General features: G+C 35.9%; 1 protein-coding gene across 1 annotated transcript in view; it reads right to left on the bottom strand.

Annotated features, from left to right (window-relative positions):
• COL19A1 (collagen type XIX alpha 1 chain) overlaps window positions 1-25,788 on the bottom strand; it is a 334,506-nt gene that overhangs the window by 171,577 nt on the left and 137,141 nt on the right. The window contains exons 13-14 of the mRNA XM_008013598.3: window positions 12,427-12,480; window positions 1,281-1,334 (exon numbers count right to left, since the gene is read on the bottom strand). Of these exons, the coding sequence (XP_008011789.3) occupies window positions 1,281-1,334; window positions 12,427-12,480 (108 nt within the window). The remainder of the gene's footprint in view (window positions 1-1,280; window positions 1,335-12,426; window positions 12,481-25,788) is intronic.

Here is a 25,788-nt window from a genome sequence, read left to right as displayed (position 1 = left end):
AGCTGGGAAGTGTCACGGCGATAGATAATTTGTCTGACAAAGTTAGTATGAGGATCAGCAGAAATAATAAGTGGATCTCCCCATTTCATGCCTCCCAGCTGCAAGAAGCAGTCCCATGGCCTCTTCTAAAGCTCTGCTGAATTGGCATTGCATTTGCCATCAACTGTAAGAGGATTTGCCTATATTTATGTATTTTTGAACACTAAAATTGCTTTGCTGATCTATGTGAATACAAATTTCCAGGTGGATATATCAACAAACTATTCAACATCTTTAAAAAATGGTTCATCTAAAAGTTCACTATTTTCCAATTTCTATGTCACCTTCATGCTTTACTTTCCCAGGAACTTTATTTATTTCATAAGAACTCTCAAACATTAAAGACCAAACATCCTTTCTATGGTTCTTACTTAGGTGCACATTATGGAGGCCATGTACTATATAGCATGGGGTACCAGGGTGCTGTAGTCGGTCTCACACTGAGTATCTTTAGGACTTTCTCTTTTCTCAATATAGCCAACTCAAAAGTTAAAACTTAGCATTGTGTATTCATTGTTTTTGGAACAATTGAATTAAAATAGCCAACAGTTGCTAAGGAACACTGATGTGGCTTAAATCAGTCACTGGGGACTCATTTGCAGGATCACCTTTAACACAGAGACAAATATTGAAGATAGACAAGGATTTCTAAATGTGCTAAAAATGGAGAACAAAATACATTACAAAACATATATACATACAATTTTCATCAAATTGGGATCACCTAACTACTTTATTCAAAACAATCCTTGCTTTTTACTATTTCTTAATTTCCTTTTCAAGATCGTTACCAACATGTCATTATGAAATAACTTATTTTATGAGAAAAAGTGGCAGAAAATGGAATAGTTACATTAAGACTGAGATACAAAATTAGCTTATTTCCAAAAGCCACTTGCCTCACCATCATGGCAGCAGCTCAGTGTTATTGGCAAAGTTTTCCAATATGGGTCACACTTGCTAATTTGATGATTGAATACCTAATGTTGTTAAGCAAGGGTGAGAAAAGGGAAATCTTACAAATACAAGTTAATGTCAACTAGCAACTGTTCATTTAGTCTTTTCAAACTAATCAAATGAACAAAAAGGCTATTCTTATTCAGATGCTATTAATTTTAATTTTAAAATGCTTTTAATTTTAAAATGCTTTTAGGAGATACACAGTATCAATGAGAAGTCACTGTATAGGTTGGCAGAGTTTTCTTAAAGAAAGGTTGGGCTTGGCTGAGTAAACACAATACCTTTTCTCCTTTTGGGCCAGGTAGACCACGAGGACCCAAGTCACCTTTCAAACCCTGTAGAAAGAATATAACCAATACACAGTTCACAGAAAGCTTTAATTTTTAACAAGTCATTGGTAACAAAATAAATCATAATTTACTGAACTTCCAAATCCCATTCTTCCTTTTGTAGTATAGAGAGAAACAGAGACAACTGGCACTAAAATGATAAGCAACATCTGTGCCGTGGTGGGCACAGATACATTAAATCAGTGCGAGTCCTCAATACTGCATATTTGTGCAACTTTGCTTCCTGCTAAAATTACATTAATTCACCATCTGGGAGAATATCATTTAGATCTATATGAGCTTTTAAGTATCCACTTTGGATTAAATTTGTGGATGTTGTAAATACCTCTGATTTAGCATTGATTTGGCCTTTGTTAAGCTTGCCAAAAAAATTCAAGAGTAAAATCAAAAACATTTTTATGTCTCTATCAAGAAATCTAATTGTGAAGGGAAAAGGAATGAAAGATGTATTCTTTTGCTGTCATACAACTGGAGCTAAAATGTAATCTCTTGCCTGTTTTAAAATATGTTCTAGTTCTCTAATTCCTATCTTTTATACCTGGATTTATAAAGATGTCAAATGAAACTATGTATGACATAGATAGAATATCAGATAAATATTTTCATAAGTCCTCTGGACTGTTGGATGTTTTAATGGGCATTTAGTTGATCTGACTAAGCAATGACAGCTTTTGAGACTACCACAATAGATTGTACCGGAGGAGATCAGCATTACAGCTGCATGAATTCACAATGCACATAGAAAGTTAGATAGACACATCCTGACTACATGGTAAATAGAAAAAAAACCTTCTTTTTCCCTTAGTTTAACACACTGGATGAAGGAAAAACAATAATAGAAAAAAGAAGTATTCTGAAGCCACACAATGCACAGTAAGTGTAAGTGTCTTACTGTTCCCAGCTGAAAGACCCAGCTATTACTGCCCTGACATTTCATAGTGAATAAATAATGCCAAATGCCATCACCTGTACTCAACATAGATACCAGTGATGAAGTGAAAGAAACAAAAGAAAATTGGATACTTAAAACAATTCCTGTTGCAGACAGTGTGTGAAAATTGTGGTATTATACTTCAACAAAAACATTTTTAATGGATGAAAACAATATCTAATTGGCCAAAAAACCTTCCAGTTGCATAAATGCCTTCATGTATAAAACTCATAGTTATGATATTTTTCCATCATTACCTTGGAATATTTATAGAAAAAGGATGAGTGAAAAATTAAATGATATTCGAGATGTGATACAGTATTGTCTTATTATTTACAATATCCATTTCTTCCCAAATCAAGCAACACATACTCTGTTTATACATGTTTCCAGAGTAGAACTTGGAAACAGAACATTGTAAACACTTGAGAGAAGAAATTTGCCATTTCTGTGAATAGATTTATTATTAATGCACTGGTTCTTTCATTTACTTATTCAATAAACATTTATTATATGCCTTGTGTGAAGTTGCTTCTGGCCTTTAAACCTCTACTACTGGTAGCCACAAGCCACATGTAGTTTTCGAACTCTTGAAATGTGACTACTCTGAATTGAGTTGTACTGTGAGTATAAAACACTATTAGATTTATAATATTTGGTAAAAGAAAAAAATGTAAAATATCTCATTAATAATTTTAAATTATTATATGCTTAAATGATAATAGTTGGATATATTGAATTAAATAAAATGTATTATTAAAAGTATTTTCAGTCAAACAAATTTACAAGAAAAAAACAAACAACCCCATCAAAAAGTGGGCAAAGGATATGAGCAGACATTTCTCAAAAGAGGACATTCATACAGCCAACAGACACATGAAAAAATGCTCATCATCACTGGCCATCAGAGAAATGCAAATCAAAACCACAATGAGATACCATCTCACACCAGTTAGAATGGCGATCATTCAAAAGTCAGGAAACAACAGGTGCTGGAGAGGATGTGGAGAAATAGGAACACTTTTACACTGTTGGTGGGATTGTAAACTAGTTCAACCATTATGGAAAACAGTATGGCGATTCCTCAGGGATCTAGAACTAGATGTACCATATGACCCAGCCATCCCATTACTGGGTATATACCCAAAGGATTATAAATCATGCTGCTATAAAGACACATGCACATGTATGTTTATTGCGGCACTATTCACAATAGCAAAGACTTGGAATCAACCCAAATGTCCATCAGTGACAGACTGGATTAAGAAAATGTGGCACATATACACCATGGAATACTATGCAACCATAAAAAAGGATGAATTTGTGTCCTTTGTAGGGACATGGATGCAGCTGGAAACCATCATTCTTAGCAAACTATCACAAGAACAGAAAACCAAACACCGCATGTTCTCACTCATAGGTGGGAACTGAACAATGAGATCACTTGGACTCGGGAAGGGGAACATCACACACTGGGGCCTATCATGGGGAGGGGGGAGGGAGGAGGGATTGCATTGGGAGTTATACCTGATGTAAATGACAAGTTGATGGGTGCTGACGAGTTGATGGGTGCAGCACACCAACATGGCACAAGTATACATATGTAACAAACCTGCACGTTATGCACATGTACCCTAGAACTCAAAGTATAATAATAATAATAAATAAATAAATAAAAGTATTTTCTCCTGTCCCTTTTTACTTTTCTTAATTTGACTACTAGAAAAAAATAATATATTTGCATTCATCTTGAATTTGTAGCTCTCATTATATTTCTATTGATTAGTACTACTTTAGAGATACAGAAAAGAACAAATTAATGAAGATTCTCTCCATCACCAAACTTCAGTCAGGGTTCTCCGAGCCCTCTTCTCAACTAGACATAGGCCGTGGCTTCCATCTTGTCTTTGGTCTGTCCAACTCAATTATAGCAAGAATCTTGCTAAGTATGTTTAGAGAGAATCTCTCACACTTAAAATCTGTTCTCCATTCCTTACTTTAGAGGGGATCGAGTTCTTCATCCCCTACCTTGATGTCTAAGTTTGGCCTGTCTTCAGCAAGAATATTCTTAGATCAGTTTGGTAAGAATCACCCTACCCTTGATGTCTCCTCTTATTAATTTTCTATCCAGTGACCTCCTTCCCTCTACTCATTGACCATAAATCCTGACTTGTCCTTGTTGTAGTTAGAGTTGAGCCTGATCTGTCTCCCTTATTGCAATTCCCCTGTTGCAATAGTCTGGAATAAAATGTCTTCCTTATCACTTTTTAAAAACAAGTGTCAATAATTTTTTTATTCAACTAGGTAAAGGTCCCTATCCTCAAGGAACTCATGTAATAAGAAGAGAGTGGCTGACAATAAACAGGTCAAAAGGCTGAATGTGATAAAAGTGAAAGAGGACAGAGGCTACTTCAGGTGGGGTGTCAGAAATGGCCCTTGTGTGGTGGTGACATTTGTTGTTTCAGAAGGATCCTAGCAAAGATATGGAATCATTCTGTGTCCATCGACAGATGAATGGATAAAGAAAAGGTGCTATATATACACAACAGAGTACTATTCAGCAATAAGAAAACAAAGTCCTGTCGTTTACAGCAACATGGATGGAACTGAAAGTCATTATATTAAGCGAAGTAAGCCAGGCACAAAAAGACAAATATTCCATGTTCTTACATGTGGGAGCAAAAAAAAATTTGAATACATGGAGGTAGAAAGTGTAGAAATAGATAACAAAGACTGGAAAGGGTGAGTGAGGGGGAGAGGGAGAATGAAAAGAAGTGGGTAAAAAGATACAAGCATACAGTAAGACAGAAGGAATAAATTCAATGTTTGATAGCATAGTAGGATCAGTATACTTTAAAAAAATGTATTTCACTCAGAAAATGGACAACCTAAACACCCTAACTTGTATTATATATGTGTAAAAAAATTCTTACGTACCTCATGAATTTGCACACATTAAAAAAAGGATCCGGCCATGCAATGATCTGGGAATATGTGTAGGGGCAGAGGGAACAAGAAGCACAGAGGTCAGCAAGACAAAAGGAGTGTCATGAGCACATAGGTAAGGAGTAGGGGATTAAGTCAAGGCTTGCCAGGGGTCATGGTACATAAATAATTGCAGGCCATGATGAGGAAAATGGGTTTTGTTCTACATGCAACGGGAAGTCACTTAAGTGTTTTAAGCAGGAAAATGACATGATGTGAATATGTTTACAAAAATTCCCACAAATCACTTTGGCAGCAACGTGAAACACAGATTATGGGCAGTAAGAGTGGGAGCAGAAAAGGGGCTATGACAGCTTTTCCAGGAAAGAGAGCAGGATGGCTGGGACAGGGTTGTGCCAGTGGAGATGATGAGAAGTGGTCAGAGTTGGCACATGCTGGAAGCAAGACTGGCAGATATGCCAAAAGCAGAGGAGAAGGAAAGTCTCCAGGCTGGTTTGCATTTGGCTTAAGTAACTTGCTAGGAAGTTATGCCATTCACTGAGCAGAGAAATTTATTAAAAAGAGGTTATCTCTTGCTTGTGTAAAACTATGTAGAGAAAAGACAAACATGAAAAAACAAATTACTGATAAAAACCTTGAGTATCCATTTACTCAAAAAAAATTATTGAACATCTGCAAACATGTAAGACTAAATTATATACTCCTTATAAATGTGTAAGTATGAAATATAATTTTTAAGAATGGAAGGAAATATTGGGTACAACATTTAGAAAAATGGTTAACTCTGGAGTGTAGGACAGTATACGATGAACCACACAGGGAGATTCCAAGTGGAGGATGATGTCTTTGTTTTCACACTGAGTTCTGGGTACATTGGTGTTCTCATTGTAACTATGATTTATAACCATCATATATGTTATATATATTATTTTGTAGGTACAGAATAATACATTTAAAAATTTAAAGATTAATTCCAACAAGTTAATCCCAGTTATAATTTCTACGGAAGCAATGTATTGGCGATTGAATCAGGTAACTCTCCCTGGTTCAATCAACTATGGGCAGGGAGGAGGTGAAGGGATGACGTAGCCAATTACAAATTGATGTGAATATTGAGTATTATCATTGAAGTATATAGCAGGTAGGACAAAAGCATTTCACAGATGCCTAATTCTACTAGAGGTGTCTAAGACTTCACAGACATGGATTTCAGGAGAGTCAGAAGAGGAACTGCCTTTTATGTATAATCATGGGTAAGTTGGGTAAGCTTTCCTATAAAACAGGTGTAATAAGTAATAGTTTTCTTGAAGGGTTGTTCTGAGAACCATTTGTTGTAGAGACATTTAGCACATGGTAGGCACTTAATAAATGTTGTTTTTACTTTTCAAGTTCAAGTTTAAGGGATAACTGATAGTTCTTTCTTGTTCAGCTTTATACCACTTTGATGGATATGTAACAACTGTGCTTTAACTCACATAGGATAAAATGCAATTGAGAAGTACTGCATTTGTTAAGCTTCTACTTTTATGACCATTAAAGTGGGCCCATGTAACTCACGTCTTCCTGTGACAAAGTACAATGTTGTTAAGGCCATGGCGTTGGCCTCTGAGAAACACATCAGTAATGCTTTTCTCAAATGCAATTTTTCTCCTTGTGTCACAGTGGTGCTCCTATCAATGGTTATTGAGTGCTAGGGAGAAAGGACACAGCACCCACCATAGGCATAAAAAGCCGAATGGAACAGACTCTGAATTCAATATTGAGTAAGATGGGTATCTGTTATGAAGGTTCTCAGTAAAATTCATGTACATAAAGATTCTCAAAAGCATAGCAGTTGATTCTACATGTAATGTGGAGGCAGAAACTGTTATCTAAAGGCAAGACAAGAGCTGAAGAGCAGTATTATAACCAGAATTATAAAAGCAGGTAGACTATAAAATTAATTTTTGTTGGAGTACCTACTACTACTCATGGGTTACCACATCTTTAAAAATCAGAAGATAATATAAAATATTTGTTAAAAATTGTTAACCCATCAATTAATTCTTTTCACAAGCTTTCAATGACTTAATGTTATTCCCTAGCAATGTCAACAGCTGTTGCCAGCTGATATCTCTGGTTTTGTGATTTCAATATTTTTGTATTCTCTAGTACAGATTGCATTGGTATAAGGAGATTAACATGATTATTTTAGAAACATCAGATGCTGTAATTCTAATAAGGGATATTTAAAAGACCATAATATAAATTCAGAAAAAGAGACAACTCAACAATTAAGTCTACTTTTCTAAGATTGTATAACCCCACAGAAACAAATAAATAAAAAGATGTGCCTATTAGAGCTAAATGTGTTTTATTTAACCCGGTTTCTAATAATAGTGAATGTTTATATAGTTCTTGCTTTATGTTGGACACTGTTTTAAATGCTTTCTGTATGAGAGTCCCTTTAATCTTCACAAAAAATCCATGAGGTAATTTTGGGGCACAGAGAGTGATAACCCCAAAGTGTGGTGCTTTGGCATGCTGAGTGCTTTTAAATTAAAAGGAAATGAAAGGCCTTAGAAGCTGCCTCAGATCCAAGAATTTTCTAACCTTCTCTTGTTTCTCCTCCAACCCCTCCTCAAGCACAGGGAGGAGCTCTCTCTGGAAGTTTCTTTATCAGACTGAGAAATCTTCTTCCAAAGAAAGCAATTGTCTTAAAACCCCCTTCCTAGGACTCTAACAGAATAAGCAGGAAAACTAATCTCTGGAGAAGAGAATAAACTAAAAGTTGTCACCATGCTCAGACAGACTCTTAGTCTATTCTTCTGAGGGCAGCTCTGAGAGATTACCTGGGAGTCTTTATCTGCAAAACAAGACAACTTTTGTTCACAGTGCAGGTTCAGCTCTCACCTTTCTGTAACTTGTCCACAAACTATCGTTAGCTCTTGGTCCAATTCAATTCTGAAAATAATTTACTACCTCTCAAAATTGCCTACATTTCCCCATCTTATTCTTTCCTATAAAGTGGGTTCTATCTAAGTTTCAACCATCTCGCCTTTCTTTGAGTCTCATATTTTTTATGGCTCCCACTGTATGCATGTTAATATATTTGTATACCTTTTCTCCTGTTAATCTGTCCATTGTCAGTTCATTTCAGCAGACTGGATCCCTCAGAGGAGAAGGGAAAATTATCTTTTCCCCTACAGTAAGTACTATTGAAATTATCAATGGTGCAAATAAAGAAACTGAGGCACAGAGAGGATAAGTAATTTACCAAGTAGTACATCAGCTAGTTAGTGGCAGAGCTGGGATTTGAACCCAGATAGTCTGGCTTTAAAGGTCACAATTATAACTTTATGTTATTCCCTCTCAAGTCCATTCTAAGATACTGTTGTTAAATATATCTTGTATTTGGTCACAATCAAAAATATTGAATTATACACTAGATTGTGTGTAAAGACAAGGTCATATATTTTCAAAGTTAAATTCTAGCAATTCAAATTTTTGAACATTTTAATATATGTTTTGTATGCATTATTTAAACTGGAATGGACATACGAGCATGCATTTGTTTAGTAATACTATAGAGATCAAACAAAAGTTTAGGCATGCACACACATACACACACACACACACACACACAGTCAAGATACACTTAGAAAAATATCAGCAGATTTTTTATTGTCCCAATGACTAGCGGCTGCTACTGGCATTTAGATTAGGTTGGTGAGCTTCAAGGATGTTAAACATTCTGCTCTTGCAACAGTCTGACTTGAGAAAGAATTGTCTTGCCAAAATGCCAGCAGTGCCACACTGAGAAAGACTGAATTGCTACATACTACCCTTTAAATTAGAGTTTACACTTTCCAAAGTGAGCTGTCCCATTTTGTGAGAAAGCTGGCACAAAATAAGTTATTATAAGATACATTGACATTAAGATATATATAATATGCAACAATAAAGACTATTTAAAAAGGCTGTTAAATTCATTTAGTAGAAATATTAAAGCATTCCAATATACTCTGACTTAGAAAGTAGCTGGAGTCACCTGGCTCACTGAGTTTATTTACTATACATTCTAAGATAATATTTCTGAAGTTATAATTTCCATCATGGCTTAACTTTAATTCAAATCAAAATAGCCATTATAATACCTTTCATTTTCTAAGAATGTATACCTGGGCTTATTGAAAGTCAGAGTGAACTGTCATAAATGCTGAACTATTTTAGTTTGCAGAGTCAGTTTTTTTTAGCATTGAAAAATAAGCAATGATGTGTGGCATGATTTGCTGGGAAAATCAGACTTTTCAGTCAAATATTTAGAGTTAAAGGCTAATTTTAGCATTTTAAAAAAGAAAGTTGCTTAATTTCTGAAGCCTTTAATTTCTTGCTTTTGAAAACAGGAATACTATCACTCCCCACTCTACTAGCCAATTAAGCTGGGTGAGGGTCGAATTTCAAATTCCTTGTGAAAATAATTTATGAACTATAACACAATATTAACACTCCCCCCATCTCCAACAGTGTCATAACCAAGCAGTTGATTCTTTACTTCTAGTGATAGTAGAGGGGAAAGAGGAGAACTCTTACTGTTTTTTGTTATTTCTCCTTAGTCATGACTCCTGAATATCTTTGGCAAAATTAAGGGGAAAAAAATAATATCATTTACTTATTAGCTAAGTAACCAAGTGAGAAAAGTTAATGTGCTTTGTCATGCTTTATGGTTGTACTTAATGAGCTACATCAGACAATAACGGTGCTAAAGGAATGACCTCCTGTTATTGGGGCATGTGAAGGACTCTTCCAAGATCCCTCAAAGGGATAGACATTCACACTGCTCACTAGGCCTTTGGGCTCTCTCAGTACGTTAGTGTTACTCAGATTTGGAACTCACACAGTGGCTGCCAGAGAGTTTAGGAATATAGTAGGTCCTCAAATATATGCACACATCAGTTGATTAATTAAAAAGCCCAATAACCTTACTTTCAGACTATGTAAGAAAAAATTTCAAATCTTGCAATTAATGTGAATATATTTCAGGTTCCAACCCTTCAAATATCTTTCCAGTTTTATTCAAATATTTCAAAAAATCCTTTCTCTATATCAATTCCAATATTACCTTTATGCACTTGTAATACACTCTGTTTTGCTCCTCTATCTCAGAGAGTCCACATGCAAGTAGTTTGGTTATCTTTTGCAACACTGTAATTAATCTCTTTCAACACTCCCACATTTCTCACAAGTTAATATCTTTCTCACACAGAACGGCCAACATATTGGGCTATTTTTGAGTTTTCAACTCCAGTCAAGTGCCAAATCATATGTATTTTATCTCTTTAGCTTCATTCTCCGTATCTTCCCTTCCACATCTGTTATTCTAGCTTAGACTCTAATTACTTATATTTTACTCTGTTATAATATTAATAACTGCTCAGTTTTTCAAACTAACATTCAGCAAATAGTTATTTGGAACTTACCCCAACCATGTGCTAAGTACTAGGATTCCAACACATGGTCTTTGCTTTCATGGAGAGTGTAATAGAAACAGAAAACACAGGCAAAGGCCCAAATTTTATCCATTTCAGAATCCACTGTAAAAGGAATCTTCATTTAAACAAAGTATGGGCCACACCTCCCCTTTGTTATGAGAAGAAAGGACAAGCATCCTCACATCCAGTACTTGTTATATTCTGTCTTCACTTCTTCTGTTTTGTTTTTCTCACTGTGCCTTACATGTAGCAGGAATTCAATAAACCTGAATGAATGCTTCAAGCCTCATCAGGCTTTTCAAGTTTGTAATCTTAATAACTCTTTGCATAAAATCACAGCACATCACAGTGATAGGGGTTTTAGAATCTGTCCCAAGTCCATCACTTTACAGACTCTGAGAAGTGATTTGCTCTTCTGTGACAGAACTGGAAGACAAACTGGGCCCTGGCTTTCTACTCCAGAACTCATCCCACTTCACCATGTGCCTCCAACGACAGGGTAAGAGGTGAGGCAGTTACTCTATTTAAACATGTGTGACATTCACTGTCCTGATATATTACAGGTGCATATGTCAATTGATTAATTATATTACATTATATTACATATATTACAGGTGGTAAAGAAGATGTGGAGATTCCCATAGCTACAAGCCTTTGGGGCTAGTGCCTATTCTCTGGTGTAGAAAAATCACTTCAAAGGGAGAGAAATAAGAATGACAGTCAAACAACTATTATTTTAGTTAACATACATAAAAACATTAACTACTATTACTACTAGGGTCTTTCTTTTTTGGAAGACTCCACACACACACACACACACACATACACACAGACTTTCTCCACAGGCCGTAAAGATTGGTCTTCAGTGTCTCTTCCATTGTAGTGATCTACAGCATACAAAACAGGTTTCCTAACACATCTAGGGCATTAGGGAGCTAGATACAGTCTCATAGTTTTTCCTTATTCTTTTATAAGTCATGTGGCCCTTCAGGTCCTTTCTAAAACATATTTATGTAAGTGAGAAAAGGAAGCCGAGGGAAAAACTAATTCTCATTTTGGACACTTCCCCTACCAGTAAATATAACATATCTATAGTAAATGGTGAGTAAATGTAAATAAAATTACATTTCAGAGTAAAACCCACATTTGGGCCATCCTTCAAATTTTATCCTAAAATTTGGAGTGCAATTCTGGGAGGATAACTGCCCTGAGGGGAAAGGGAGAAGATGACTGGGGTCCAAGGATATCACAGGCGATGTTATCCCTGAGGGTGCGGAACTGGCGCCATGAAGGGGAGCAATACGGATTTAGTTTCCCTTCACTTCGCCCTTCCTTCCTATCACTGAAAGCCTAACAATACAGACACCAGCTATAGACTAGATGCAGACTAGGACTGAGATGAAAAGTGGACCACTGGTAAGAGCACAAGCCATGGCAGAAGATATGCAAGATGAAAAAAGACAGAAAAAGAAGACTAGAAAATTTGCAAGCAAGAAACATTAAGGAGAAAGGCCTGTTAAAGCTAAGCACAGGTAGAAAATTTATAAAGCCAATGAAATGAAACTAAAAACACTGGGCCTCTACTGAGCCATGTGAAAGAATACTTTGATTCTTAATTTTGTTGCATCATGTCTGGTTCTGCCAAAAATAGGTAAATCTTAATAGCATTAAATAGCACATCTTAGTGGTAAAATGTAAACAGAGTATCAGAAAAAAGGGTTAGGCTTACATTTTCTCCATTAAGGCCAGCCAGACCTGGATCTCCTTTTTCTCCTTGTTCACCCTAAAAAGAAACAATTTATACAATGAAAAATCTTATATCTGAAAACCTTTGCTAGCAAAAAATAAAGAGTTACGTTGTTTGGGTATTTATAACAATATAATTACTTTGCTAAACCCTTGAAAGGCACGTTTATTAAAAAACAATTCTGAGTTGTAAAACTAAAGAGAAGATTAAAAGTTCAAAGAAAAGCTGCAGCTGGGTGCAGTGGCTCACACTTGTAATCACAGCACTTTGGGAGGCTGAGGCTGGTGGATCAGTTGAGGTCAGGATTTCGAGACCAGCCTGACCAACATGGTGAAACCCATGCTACTAAAAATACAAAAAAATTAGCTAGTCATGGTGGCACATGCCTGCAGTCTCAGCTACTCCGGAGGTTGAGGCAGAAGAATTGCTTGAGGCGGAGGTTGCAGTGAGCCAAGATCATGCCATTGCACTCCAGCCTGGACAACAGAGCAAGACTCCATTTCAAAAAAGAAAAAAAAGGTGCTGCATATAAATGATTAAACTATAAAAATGGAACGAGAATATTTATTTTCTTCTATAAGCAACAGAGAACTTTCTGGAAGGTGATTTGGATTGCCAATATATACCAAGGATCTCCAATCCATTTATTTCATTTGGGCCAGTGATTTCACTTCTAAGAATGTATACTAATGAAATAATCAGAGATAAAATAATCAGAAATGAAAAATTCAGAGATGAAAAATTTTAGGCACTAATATGTAGGGTGTAATGCTATTTATAGTAGTAAAAAAAGAGAAGCATCCTAACTGTCCAATAATAGGAAACTGGATAATGATATAGACAATGAATAGATTATGATGTAGTCATTAAAATCACATTTGTGAATTTTATTTTATACTAGAGAAAAATGCTCATGATATAAAAAGCAAGATAAAATTAATACATAGACAAGCCCAGTGGATAAATGTTAACCAATATATATTTTTATGAAAGCTACAAATGTTCAAAATGGTCACTAATACCACTGCGGATGATACATACCCATAGTGACACATAATTTTGTTTTCTTGCCATCTGAAAAGTGTGTACTTTTATTGGTCCACCCTGCATATAGTATAATTCAATTTTTGAAAATGCCTCTCTACATATCCAGCTGTCTACCTACCTACCTGCACTTAGAAACAACACTGTGAGAAAACAAACCGAAGTAATAAAAGTGGTTAATCTAGGCATTGTGATCACAGATGATTTTTTTCCTTCACTTTACTCCTGTTTTTAAATTTTTTTCTAGCACTAAACACGTATTAGCTGTACAATCAGTAAGGTGTTTAAAAATAAAAGAATATGTATATAAAGTACTCAACTAAGTGTATCCCTCTGTGTGTGTCTGTTTGTGTGTCTGTGAAGTTAGTGGTAGTAATCTTTGCTTTATTCTCTTCTTTATATTTTCTGTTTTTCTTCCTTCATTTTTCCTACAGTGAACATTATCATTTTTATTTGCAAAAAAGTAAAGAAAAGCAAGTACCTGATATTAATAGATAGTACATTACAGAAATACATTTGCCCACTCTCAGTTGTCTAAGGATATGTACTATTACTGTATGGAAAGCATAGGAAATGAAGTAAAAAATAACTTAATCACTGGGACATAAGAAATGCATACAATATACAAAACAAACAAAACTGCATACAAACACAACCAGTAAAAATAGGTTTAAGTTAAAATAAATCAGAGAATTTTAACCTAAAAATGGAAGGGTACGGAATTACTCTATAGAATTGTGCTGTCCAACACAGTAGCCATTAGCCACATGTGGCTACTAAAATTAAAAGTAAATTAAATTAAATGTAAACTTCAGTTCCTCAGTGGCCCTAGCTACATTTCCAGTGCTCAACCATGCCTACTATATTGGACTCTGCAGATCAGAACCTTTCCAACATCACGGTGAATTCCATCCATTGGACATTGCTGTTGTAGAGGATGTCAAATATGACAGGAAACAAAATAAGAATTTAAAGGCTCACAAATACATAGAAGAAAATATCTTTCTAATAAGGGGATCAGAAACAATAAAGTGTTTAAATACTAACACTAAATGTGTTCAGGATAAGTTATTAGAATGAATAGAAATTTTTGACACAGAAGACACATATAATTCCACGGATATCAACATTAAGTTTCAGAATGTAACTAAAAATGGATATAGTCTTTATGCAAAAGTAATGATTCTCATAGATGGAAAGAATAAGCAACTCTGCATATTAAAGAGATATGTGCATACAAGGAAATCTGCAAGCTTGACAGTGGTAATAAAAGCTAAATAAAAATAATATAGAGAACAGAGTTAATATTCTGATGAAGTTTATTCTGCATAGTAAGAGAATAACAGATGTGGCAGAAGACTAAAGAAGAAACATACTGCTTAAAATTGATTCCTAGCAAAAATCTGCAATGGATTTTAAAAAGCATACTTCTTAACATACAAAAAATAAGTCACTGTAATCAAATAAGGTTCATTAAAAATTTATTTGATTTATTATTGTCATTTTTATAAAACGCTCCATTCAATATTTACTATGTGCTCAAACCAGGGATATCCAACAATACAGTGTATCTGGATTTCCATAAAGTAGGAGTCGATGTCTCTTAAAACGCCCTTTATGTTAAAGAATAGAATATAGGTAAAGAATAAAAATATAGGCTGGATAATACTACTATTGGTATGTAACTGGCAGAAGAATGGTATTCAATGAATATCTATCTTCTATACATTTATCTATTGACCTATCAACTATGCATCCATCCGTCTATCATCTCTTAAGGTCCCTTAATCTCAGTACATTGACAATTCTTTGTTGTGGGGGTTGTCCTGTACACTGTAGGGTGGTTAGCATCATCCTTGCTCTCTGCTCACTAAAGGCCAGTAGCCAGCCTCTCCCCTAGTCCTGGCAAATAAAAAAATGTCTACAGGCATTGCCAAATGTTCCTAGAGGGAGAAATCACCTCTGATTGAGAACCACTGGTGTATATCATGAATATATATGTAACATATTTATGATATGAAATACTACAACAGATCAAAGCAATATGCTATAATAAACAACTTGAAATGTATTAGGAACAAATGTGCAATCCTGCATTTAAGTTAATTCTGGATGGATTAGAAAACCAACTTAAAAATAAAAATATTAAAGGTCCAGAAGAAAATATAGGTGAACTTAGATAAGAGCTCATGGTGAGTAAGGCATCTCTAAGCATGAAACCAAAAAAAGAAATTCATAAGAGAAAAAAACACATATCTGACAAAACATTAATTATGAACCTGCAAGGCAAAAATACTATAAACTGAATTAAAAGACAAATAACAAATTGGGGAAAAAGATCATGTAGTGGCTTAATAGTTAACATCAATATACAAAGATATTGTGTGTTGTATTGCAATATATTCATAAGAAAAATAATAATAGTCCAATTGGTAGTTGAGCAAAGAACACATCAGGCAATTTACCACAAGAAATGCTAGATGGCAATTAATAACATTTTAACTAATATTAATTAATCAGACTATATACTGGGACTAGAAGAGCTCTAAAGCTTCCCCATATACAATTCTATCATTCTTGAAAGAAAAGCAATAGGAGTTCTATACGCAGAAGGAAATATGTATCTACATCTATGTATTCACAAGAGTTGCATATTTAATAAATTCCAAACAATAGAAAATTGACAATAGTAACCAGCTGTTCCTGTTTTCTCCACTGAGAAGAAGAAAAGTAAAAACAAAACTGCAGCATTAAAGATTTAAGCTAGAATTAAAGAAAACTTATTTGACATCAGAGGTCGTAACGGAGTAGAATGCATTTAGATTGTTTCTTGTGTTTGAATAAGTTGAAAAGCAGAAAAAAATTAAAAACAAAACCAACAGTACATCTCTGGTGATTTCTTTAAAAATAAAATAAATCATTCTAGTCAAATAAAAACTCAGTGAAATCCTAACCAAAGGAAAAAGAATGCATGGGAATTAGATTACATTTGTGATTTTCCCAATAGCCATTCTACGATAAAACTAATTTCAACAAGTACCAGAATTTAATGTTCTTCCAAACAAAACTGTAATGTCTTGTCATACAAAATATTATATTCAAGTTAAGTAGTGAACTTACTGGTTCAAATTAGGTAGTGAACTTGAATATAATATTCAAAAATATTCTATATAAAATTTGAATTAGTCCATTATTATCCATAATGCAGGTAGTTATTAACATTACTAATCTTTCAACAGATAATAGCAATAATATAATAGCTTTTATTCTGTATATCTTGCTACATGCCAGGCTCTGTGCTAAGCACCTTACATAATAAGGACTTTTAATTCTAGCAGTAACCACACAAAGTGGGTAATCTCATCCCCATTTACAGATGATAAATCAGTAGCTCGGAGGATATAAATAACTTCCATATAATCAAAGAACTCCATCTATTATTCTGTTATTTCCTTGATTGCTTTGACTGCATAGGGAATTTCATAAACTGGTTCAATTTCATCTTCTACCATATGTCCCCAGGCCTACTTCAGTTTTTAGCTGAAGCTGGTGGTGGAAAACTCCTGTGGGGATTTGGATGTTGTCAATATTTTACCTCAAGCTCAATCTTCCCCATTACTTTTCATTTTCTGCCTCCAGGATTTTTCTGAAGCCAGAGAGTTTGTTCAGCCCTGGCAAGTATCCTGGAAAAATGGGGATAGTTAACGCTTCTAGAAATAATTCTCCAGCAAAGGGTGACAGGAATTAGTGGATTAATGTGTCAGCTTTCTGTTCTACAGAGGGATAACTTCCAGGCACATTCCACAGGCTTTCTCAGCCGGTTTCCAGTAGGACTCAGCTGCAGTTGCCCACAATGATACGTAGCTCAAAACATGCACCCTTTAATTCACTTTCCCTTGTTTCCTGACTTATTTTCCCCATTCCCTCACTCCTGTATCTTGAGCTCCCTCTCAAACCAACTACCTGTCCTCAAGTCACTGTCTCGCACCTTGTTTCAGGGGAATGAAAGTGAAGACAATGTCTATCAGCCCCCAATGCCTTCACTTTTGTCCATCCATGATCTGTCATCCCAGGTGCTCTGTTACCACCACTCTAAACACCCTTGCTCTACTAGCTTTCTGATGGAGCCAACTCCAATGAATCAAACTGTCCACTTCTTGTTCCTAGAGAAAAAATATGCAATTGGGTAGACTGGTATTATTATAAATTCATGATCACTAACCTAATTCTAGGTCCTTAAAGTGTGTCATTCCCCTCAAATCCTTGGTATTATGACTTCTGCTTTCACTCTCAAATAACCTTGCTTTCTACCAAGAAAAAAGAAGCCATCAAACAAGCTTTTCCTTGATGCCATGGAATCTACAAATTCACTTATTTTAATACCATTCTTTACTCTTCTACGTGGAAGAATTCTCCCTTACTGTTTAATGGTAATCCTTCAACCTGTGCTTTCAATCCCATCTTTTTCTGCTCCCTCATGGAATTAATGATTAAAATTACGGCCCTCTTCTGAATCTTCAACCTCTTTCCCCTCACTTCTTTCTAACCACACTGAAACATGCTGTTGAATCTTCTGTTAAAACAAAATCTCGCACTTCTAACTCCTGACATTTCCAGCTTCACCTGGAAGGAAATCCTTCCTTTTTCAGATACACTTCTTGAGCCAGGCTCCCGATACTCCTGTTTGCATTCATTACTCCCACTCACTCCGCAGTTCACTCCAGATTGACTTGTACGCTATTTGGTCCTCAAAAACTGCTCATGCTAAGGTCTTGGGTGACCACCATCAGATACCTTTTAGTTTTTTTCTTCCTTACCCTATCAGAAGCATTTGAGATCTTTATGACAAGCCCCCTCCTAGAAATACTTACTTGCTGAGATACTATATTTCCTTCATTTTTATTCTACCTCTGTAGCTGCATTTACTCATTTTCATTTTTGTTAGCTCCTCTAAGTGTTGCTGCTCCACAGGGATCTGTCCCAGCTTCTTATGTTTTCAACAAACTTTCCCTAGATGTTTTCTCTACTTTTACAGCTACAATAATCATCTATATGCTAATGAGTCTCACGTTCCTACTTCCAGCATAGATATCTTTTTGATTGTTTAGCTAACAGTTTTATTAAGGTATGATTTACTTGCCATAACACTGATACACTGCACATGTAGAGTACAATAGTTTTAGTAAATTTATATAGGTCTGCAACCATCACCACAACCTAAGATTAAAATATTTCCATTACCTAAAAAAGTTTCCTTGTGCCCATTTGTAGTCAACTGCTTCTCACTCTTCCAGCCCCAGAAAACCACTGACATAATTTTGTCTCTATAGTTTTGCTTTTTTCTAGAAATTTCATATAAATAGAATTATACAATATGTAGCCTTTTTTGTCTGGCTTAATTGATTCAACATTATGCTTTTGAGTTTACCCATGTTGCAGGGATGAGTAGTATGTTTCTTTTTGAATAGCATCTGTACAACTAAACTTGTTTTTATTTTTATTAAGCTTGAAATATTTTCAAACTTTCTTTTTGATTCCTTCTTGGACCTACAGGGTATTGAGAACCATATTCTTTAGTTTTGAAACATTTGAAGATGTAACAGAAATTTTTTTTTCTAATATTGATTTAATTCCATTGTGACCAAAAACATATTTTATATAACTAGAATCCTTAAAATGTATTGAGATTCATTTAGTAATGGAGAATATAGTCTATCGTGGTAAATGATTTATACGCACTTGGAAAAATGTGTGTTTTATTATTGTTAGGTGGAGGGTTTTACGAATGTCAGTTCAGATGAGTGTATTGTAGGATTATTCAAGTCTACTATATTATTGAGAGAGGAGTATTGAAACCTTTAAATATAAATGTGTTAATTGCTTCTTTCTAATTTCTATTTATTTCTAATTGCCTACTATCTTTCATTTCTGTGAGGCTGTGTTAGTTACATACACAATAATAACTGCTACATCTTCCTGCTATATTGGCTGTTTTATCATTATATAAAATATTCTTTCATGTCTCCAATAATGTCACTTGTCATACAGTCTGTCTAATATTATTATACTCACTCCAAATTTCTTGTGGTTACTCTTTACATAGTACATCTTTTTATAACCTTTAACTTTCAACCTATTTGTTTCTTGAATCTCATCCATACCTCTTGTAGATAGTATATAGTTGGAACTTGCTTTGTAAAATCCAATCTGACATTCTTTGCCTTTCGATGTATTTATTCTGTTCACATTTAATGTAATTATTGATATGGCAAATATCCATGTGCAAAAAATTAACTTTGATTCATAAATCACACCCTACACAAAACACAAAAATTAACTCAAATGAACAATAAACACAAATGTAAATTCCAAAGCTACAAAAATTATAGAACAAAACATAGAAAAATATTTTCTTACACTGGGTTGGGTAAAGGTTTCTATTTTGTTATTTAATTATTTCTATAAGTGTCATCATTTTTGCTCCCCTGTTCTTTCTCTCTCTCCTGCCTTCATTTTTGTTCAACAAATATTTTTACCAAGATATTTTAGTTTTTTTCATAAATTTTTAGCTTTTTTGAAATTTTAAAAGTGATTCTACAATATGCATCTTTACTTTATCATAATCTATTCCAGTTAACATTGACTTAATTTCAGAAAACAATGGCAAATTTCAGTTTAGATGTATTTCCTCTCCATTTTCTTGTATCATTGAGGTCATATATAATATATTCATATCCTATAAATCTAACAGTATAGTGTAATAGTTATTGCTTTGACATTACATATTTTTTAATTAGAAGAAAAATACAAATATAGTCATATGTCTATGACTATACAAACGCAAATATATGACATGACAAATACAATTATAGACATCTATCTAAATGTTTTAAATTTAAAAATTTGGTCGGGGCCAAGATGGCTGACTAGAAACAACGGCAATCAGAGGCTCCCATTGAAAAGAACCATAATAAACATGTGAATCCTTCACCAGCAACCGAGGTATCCAGGTTCTCTCATCAGAACTGACTAGGCGACTGGCATGATTCATAGAGAGGAAGGAAGAGCATTGTGGTGCAGCAGCCCACGTGAGAGCCAGGGGAGCCCTCACTCCCCAGCCAAGGGGAGTGGTGAGTGAGCATGCTGCCCGGCCGGAGAAACCATGCTTTTTCCATAGAACTGTGCAAACCATGGATTGGAAAATCCCACTCATGAACCCACGTCACCAAAGCCTAAGGTCCCAACCCTGGAGCTGTGCAGATTCTCAACAGCCTCTCAGCTGGAATCTGCTTAAGCCTGCTGAGCTCCCAGCGGGAGAGGCAACCAGCCCCACAGCTGTGGCTTACTGTCTAAGCCGTTTGAGCTCCTTGGGGAACGGGTAGGAGCCAGCACTGGGGCTCACAACTGCCTAACACACTAAGATCCTTGGGTCGGGGAAGGGTGGCATCCATCTCTGTAGCTCCAGGCCGTGGTTTTGAAAGGAGACTGAATGGCTTGGTCCCAATAGGTATCCCCCAAAGCCCAACACACCAGCTGTGGCAGGCTGCAGCCAGAGCGCCTCTTCAGGCCTGACCTTGACTCATCTTTCCTCACTGGGCAGGGCTTCCCTGCAGGAAGTCCAACAACTCCAGCCAGAGGCTCAGGGACAGAACCCGGATCTCCCTGGACATAAGCCCCTGGGGTGGGGGCGGGTGGCCACAGTCTCTGCGGACCAGTAGACTTAATCTTTCCTCTTAGTAGTTCTGAGGAATCTGGGCAGCCCAGACAAGCAGGTTTCCCCCTAGCAAAGCACATCCCCTCCACCAAGGGACAAAGTGCTTTGTTAAACAGGTCCTGTTCCCTGTGCCACCCAACTGGGTGAGACCCTCCTACAGGGGTTGTTAGACACCCTATACAGGAGCAATCCTACTGGCATCAGGTTGGTGCTCTTTGAGGTCAGAGATCCCAGAAGACGGAGCAGACACGCATCTTTGCTGTTCTCCAGCTTCCTTGAGTGACATCTCCAGGCAAGGGAGCAAACCAGATGAATAGGGCCTGAAGTAAACCCCCAGCAAACCATAGCAGCCCTAAAGAAGAGATACCTGACCACTGAAAGAAAAACAAACAAACAGAAAGCAACAACAACAGCATCAACAACAACAACAAAAAGTCCCTAAAAAAATTCCATCCAAGGGTCAGCATCCTCAGAGATCAAAACTAGACAAACTCATGAAGATGAGAAAGAATCAATGAAAAAAATGCTGAAAACTCAAAAGGCCAGAGTGTCTCTTCTCCTTCAAATTATTGCAATATCTCTCCAGCAAGGGTGCAGAACTGGATGGAGGATGAGATGGAAGAATTGACAGAAGTAGGCTTCAGAAGATGGATAATAAAAAAGTATGCTGAGCTAAAGGAGCATGTTTTAGCCGAATGCAAACAAGCTAAAAACCTTGATAAAAGGTTTGAGGAGCTGATAACTAGAATAACTAGTTTAGAGAGGAACATAAATGACCTGATGGAGATGAAAAGCACAGCAATAGTACTTCATGAAGCATACACAAAGCATTACGCTTTGTGAAGTGGAAGAAAAGATTTCAGAGTTTGAAGACCACCTTGCTAACATAAGGCAAGCAGACAAAATTAGAGAAAAAGAATGAAATGGAATGAACAAAGCCTCCAAGAAATATGGGACTTTGTAAAAAGGCCAAACCTACAATTGATTGGAGTACCTGAAGGAGATGAGGAGCATGGAAACAAGCTGGAAAACACACTTCAGAATACTATCCAGGAGAACTTCCTCAACCTAGCAAGACAGGCCAACATGCAAATTCAGGAAATACAGAGAATGCCACTAAGGTACCCCTCAAAAAGATCAACCCCAAGACACCTAACTATCAGATTCTCCAAGGTTGAAATTAAGGAAAAAAATGTTAAGGGCAGCCAGAGAGAAAGGCCAGATCACCTACACAGGGGAGCCCATCAGACTAACAGCAGATCTTTCAGCAGAAACTCTACAAGCCAGAAGAGAATGGGGACCAATATTCAACATTTTTAAAGAAAAGGATTTTCAACCTAGAATTTCATATCCAGCCAAACTAACTTTTATAAGTGAAGGAGAAATAAAATCCTTTACAGACAAGCAAATGCTGAGGGATTTTGTTACCACCAGGTCCACCTTGCAAGAGCTCCTGAAAGAAGCACTGAATATGGAAAGGAAAATCTGGTACCAGCCACTGCAAAAACACACCAAAATATAAAGACCAATGACACTATGAAGAAATTGCATCAACTAGTGTGCAAACCAAATAGCATCATGATGAGGGAATTAAATTCACACATAACAATACTAAGGTTAAATGTAAATGGGATAAATGCCCCAATTAAAAGACACAGACTGGCAAATTGGAAGAGTCAAGACCCATCGGTGTGCTGTATTCAGGAGACCCATCTCACATGCAGAGATACACATAGGCTCAAAATAAAGTGATGGAGGAAAATTTACTAAGCAAATGACAAGCAACAAAAAGCAAGCGTTGCAATCCTAGTCTCTGACAAAACAGACTTTAAACCAACATTGATTAAAAAAAAAAGACAAAGAAGGGCATTACATAATGGCAAATGGAACAGTTTAACAAGAAGAGCTAACTATTCTAAATATATATGCACCCCATACAGGAGCACCCGGATTCATAAAATGAATTCTTAGAGACATACGAAAAAAGACTTAGACTCCCACACAATAATTGTGGGAGACTTTAACACCACACTGTCAATATTAGACGGATAAATAAAAAGGGAAATTAACAAGGATATTCAGGACTAGAACTCAGCTCTGGATCAAGTGGACCTAATAGATATCTATAGAACTCCCCACCCCAAATCAACAGAATATACATTCTTCTCAGTGCCACATGGCACTTATTCTAAAATCGACCAAATAATTGGAAGCAAAACACTCCTCAGCAAATGCAAAATAACTGAAATTATAACAAATAGTCTCTCAGGGCAAACAAATTAGAACTCAGGATTAAGAAACTCAAAACCACACAATTACATGGATATTGAACAACCTCCTCTGAATGACTTCTGGGTAAATAATGAATTTAAGGCAGAAATCAAGAAGTTCTTTGAAACCAATAAGAACAAAGAGACAACTTACCAGAATCTATGGGACACAGCTAAAACAGTGTTAAGAGGGAAATTTATATAACACTCAATGCCCACATCAGAAAGCTAGAAAGATCTCAAATTGACATCCTAACATCACAATTAGAAGAGCTAGAGAGGCAAGAGCAAACTAATCCAAAAGCTAGTAGAAGACAAGAAATAACTAAGATAAGAGCAGAATTGAAGGAGATAGAGATACAAAAAATCCTCCCAAATCAGTGAATCCAGGTGCTGTTTTTTTGGAAAAAAAAAAAAAAAAAGGACATAAATAGACCACTAGCTAGACTAATAAAGAAGAAAAGAGAGAATAATTAAATAGACACAATGAAAAAAGACAAAGGGGATATCACCACTGACCCTCACAGAAATACAAACTACCACCAGAGAATACTATAAACACCTCTATGCAAATAAACTAGAAAATCTAGAAGAAATGGATAAATATATATATAAATATATAAAACAATACACCCTTTCAAGACTAAACCAGGATGAATAGACCATGAATAGACCAATAACAAGTTCTGAAACCAAGGCAGTAATTAATAGCCTACCAACCAAAAAAATCCCAGGACTAGACGGATTCACAGAGGTACAAAGAGGAGCTGGCACCATTCCTTCTGAAACTAGAAAAAGGGGGACTCCTCTCTAACTCATTTTATGAAGTCAGCATCATCCTGATACCAAAACTGAGCAGAGACACAACAACAACAAAAAAAGAAAACTTCAGGCCAATATCTTTGACGAACATCAATGTGAAAATCTTCAATAAAAAACTGGCAAACCGAATCCAGCAGCACATCAAAAAATGTATCCACCATGACCAAGTCAGCTTTATCTCTAGGATGCAAGGCTGGTTCAACATACACAAATCAATAAATGAAATCCATCACGAAAACAGAACCAAAGATAAAAACCACAAGATTATCTCAATATATGCAGAAATGGTTTCTGATAAAATTCAACATCCCTTCATGTTAAAAACCCTCAAAAAACTAGGTATTGATGGACCACACCTCAAAATAGTAAGAGCTATTTATGATAAACCCACATCCAATATTATAATGAATGAGCAAATGCTGGAAGCATTCCCTTTGAAAACAGGCACAAGACACAGATGCCCTCTCTCACAACTCCTATTCAACATAGTATTTGAAATTTTGGCCAGGGCAATCAGACTACAGAAAGAAATAAAGCGTATGTGAATAGGTAGAGAGGAAGTCAAATTTTCTCTGTTTGCAGATGACATGATTTCATATTTAGAAAACTCCATCATCTCAGTGCAAAAACTCCTTAAGCTGATAAGCAACTTCAGCAAATTCTCAGGATACACAATCAATGTGCAAAAATCACAAGCATTCCTTTACAACAACAATAGACAAGCAGAGAGCCAAATCATCAATTAACTCCCATTCATAATTGGTACAAAGGGAAGAAAATACCCAGGAATACAGCTAACAGGGGATATGAAAAACCTCTTCAAGGAGAACTACAAACCACTGCTCAAGGAAATAAGAGACGATACAAACAGATGGAAAAACATTCCATGCTTATGGATAGGAAGAATCAATATCGTGAAAATGGCCATACTGACCAAAGTAATTTATAGATCCAATGCTATTGCTATCAAACTACCATTGACATTCTTCACAGAATTAGAAAAAGCTATTTTAAATTTCTTATGGAATCAAAGAATACCCCATATAGCCAAGACGATCCTAAGCAAAAAGAACAAATCTGGAGGCATCATACTACCTGACTTCAAACTACACTACAAGGCTACAGTAACCAAAACAGCATGATACTAGTACCAAAATGGACATATAGATTAATGGAACAGAACAGAGACCTCAGAAATAAGACCACATATATACAACCATCTGATCTTCGACAAACTTGACAAAAACAAGCAATGGGGAAAGAATCTCCTATACAATAAATGATGCTGGGAAAACTGGCTAGCTGTACGCAGAAAACTGAAATTGGACCCCTTCCTTACGCCTTATACAAAAATTAACTCAAGATAGATGAAAGACTTAAATGTAAAATCCAAAACCATAAAAACCCTAGAGGAAAACTTAGGCAATACCATTTAGGACATAGGCATGGGCAAAGACTTCATGACGAAAACGCCAAAAGCAATTGCAACAGAAA

Source organism: Chlorocebus sabaeus, chromosome 17, assembly GCF_047675955.1.
Source record: "Chlorocebus sabaeus isolate Y175 chromosome 17, mChlSab1.0.hap1, whole genome shotgun sequence".
Lineage (NCBI taxonomy): Eukaryota > Metazoa > Chordata > Mammalia > Primates > Cercopithecidae > Chlorocebus > Chlorocebus sabaeus.
This window is presented reverse-complemented; position numbering and strand designations above follow the sequence as displayed.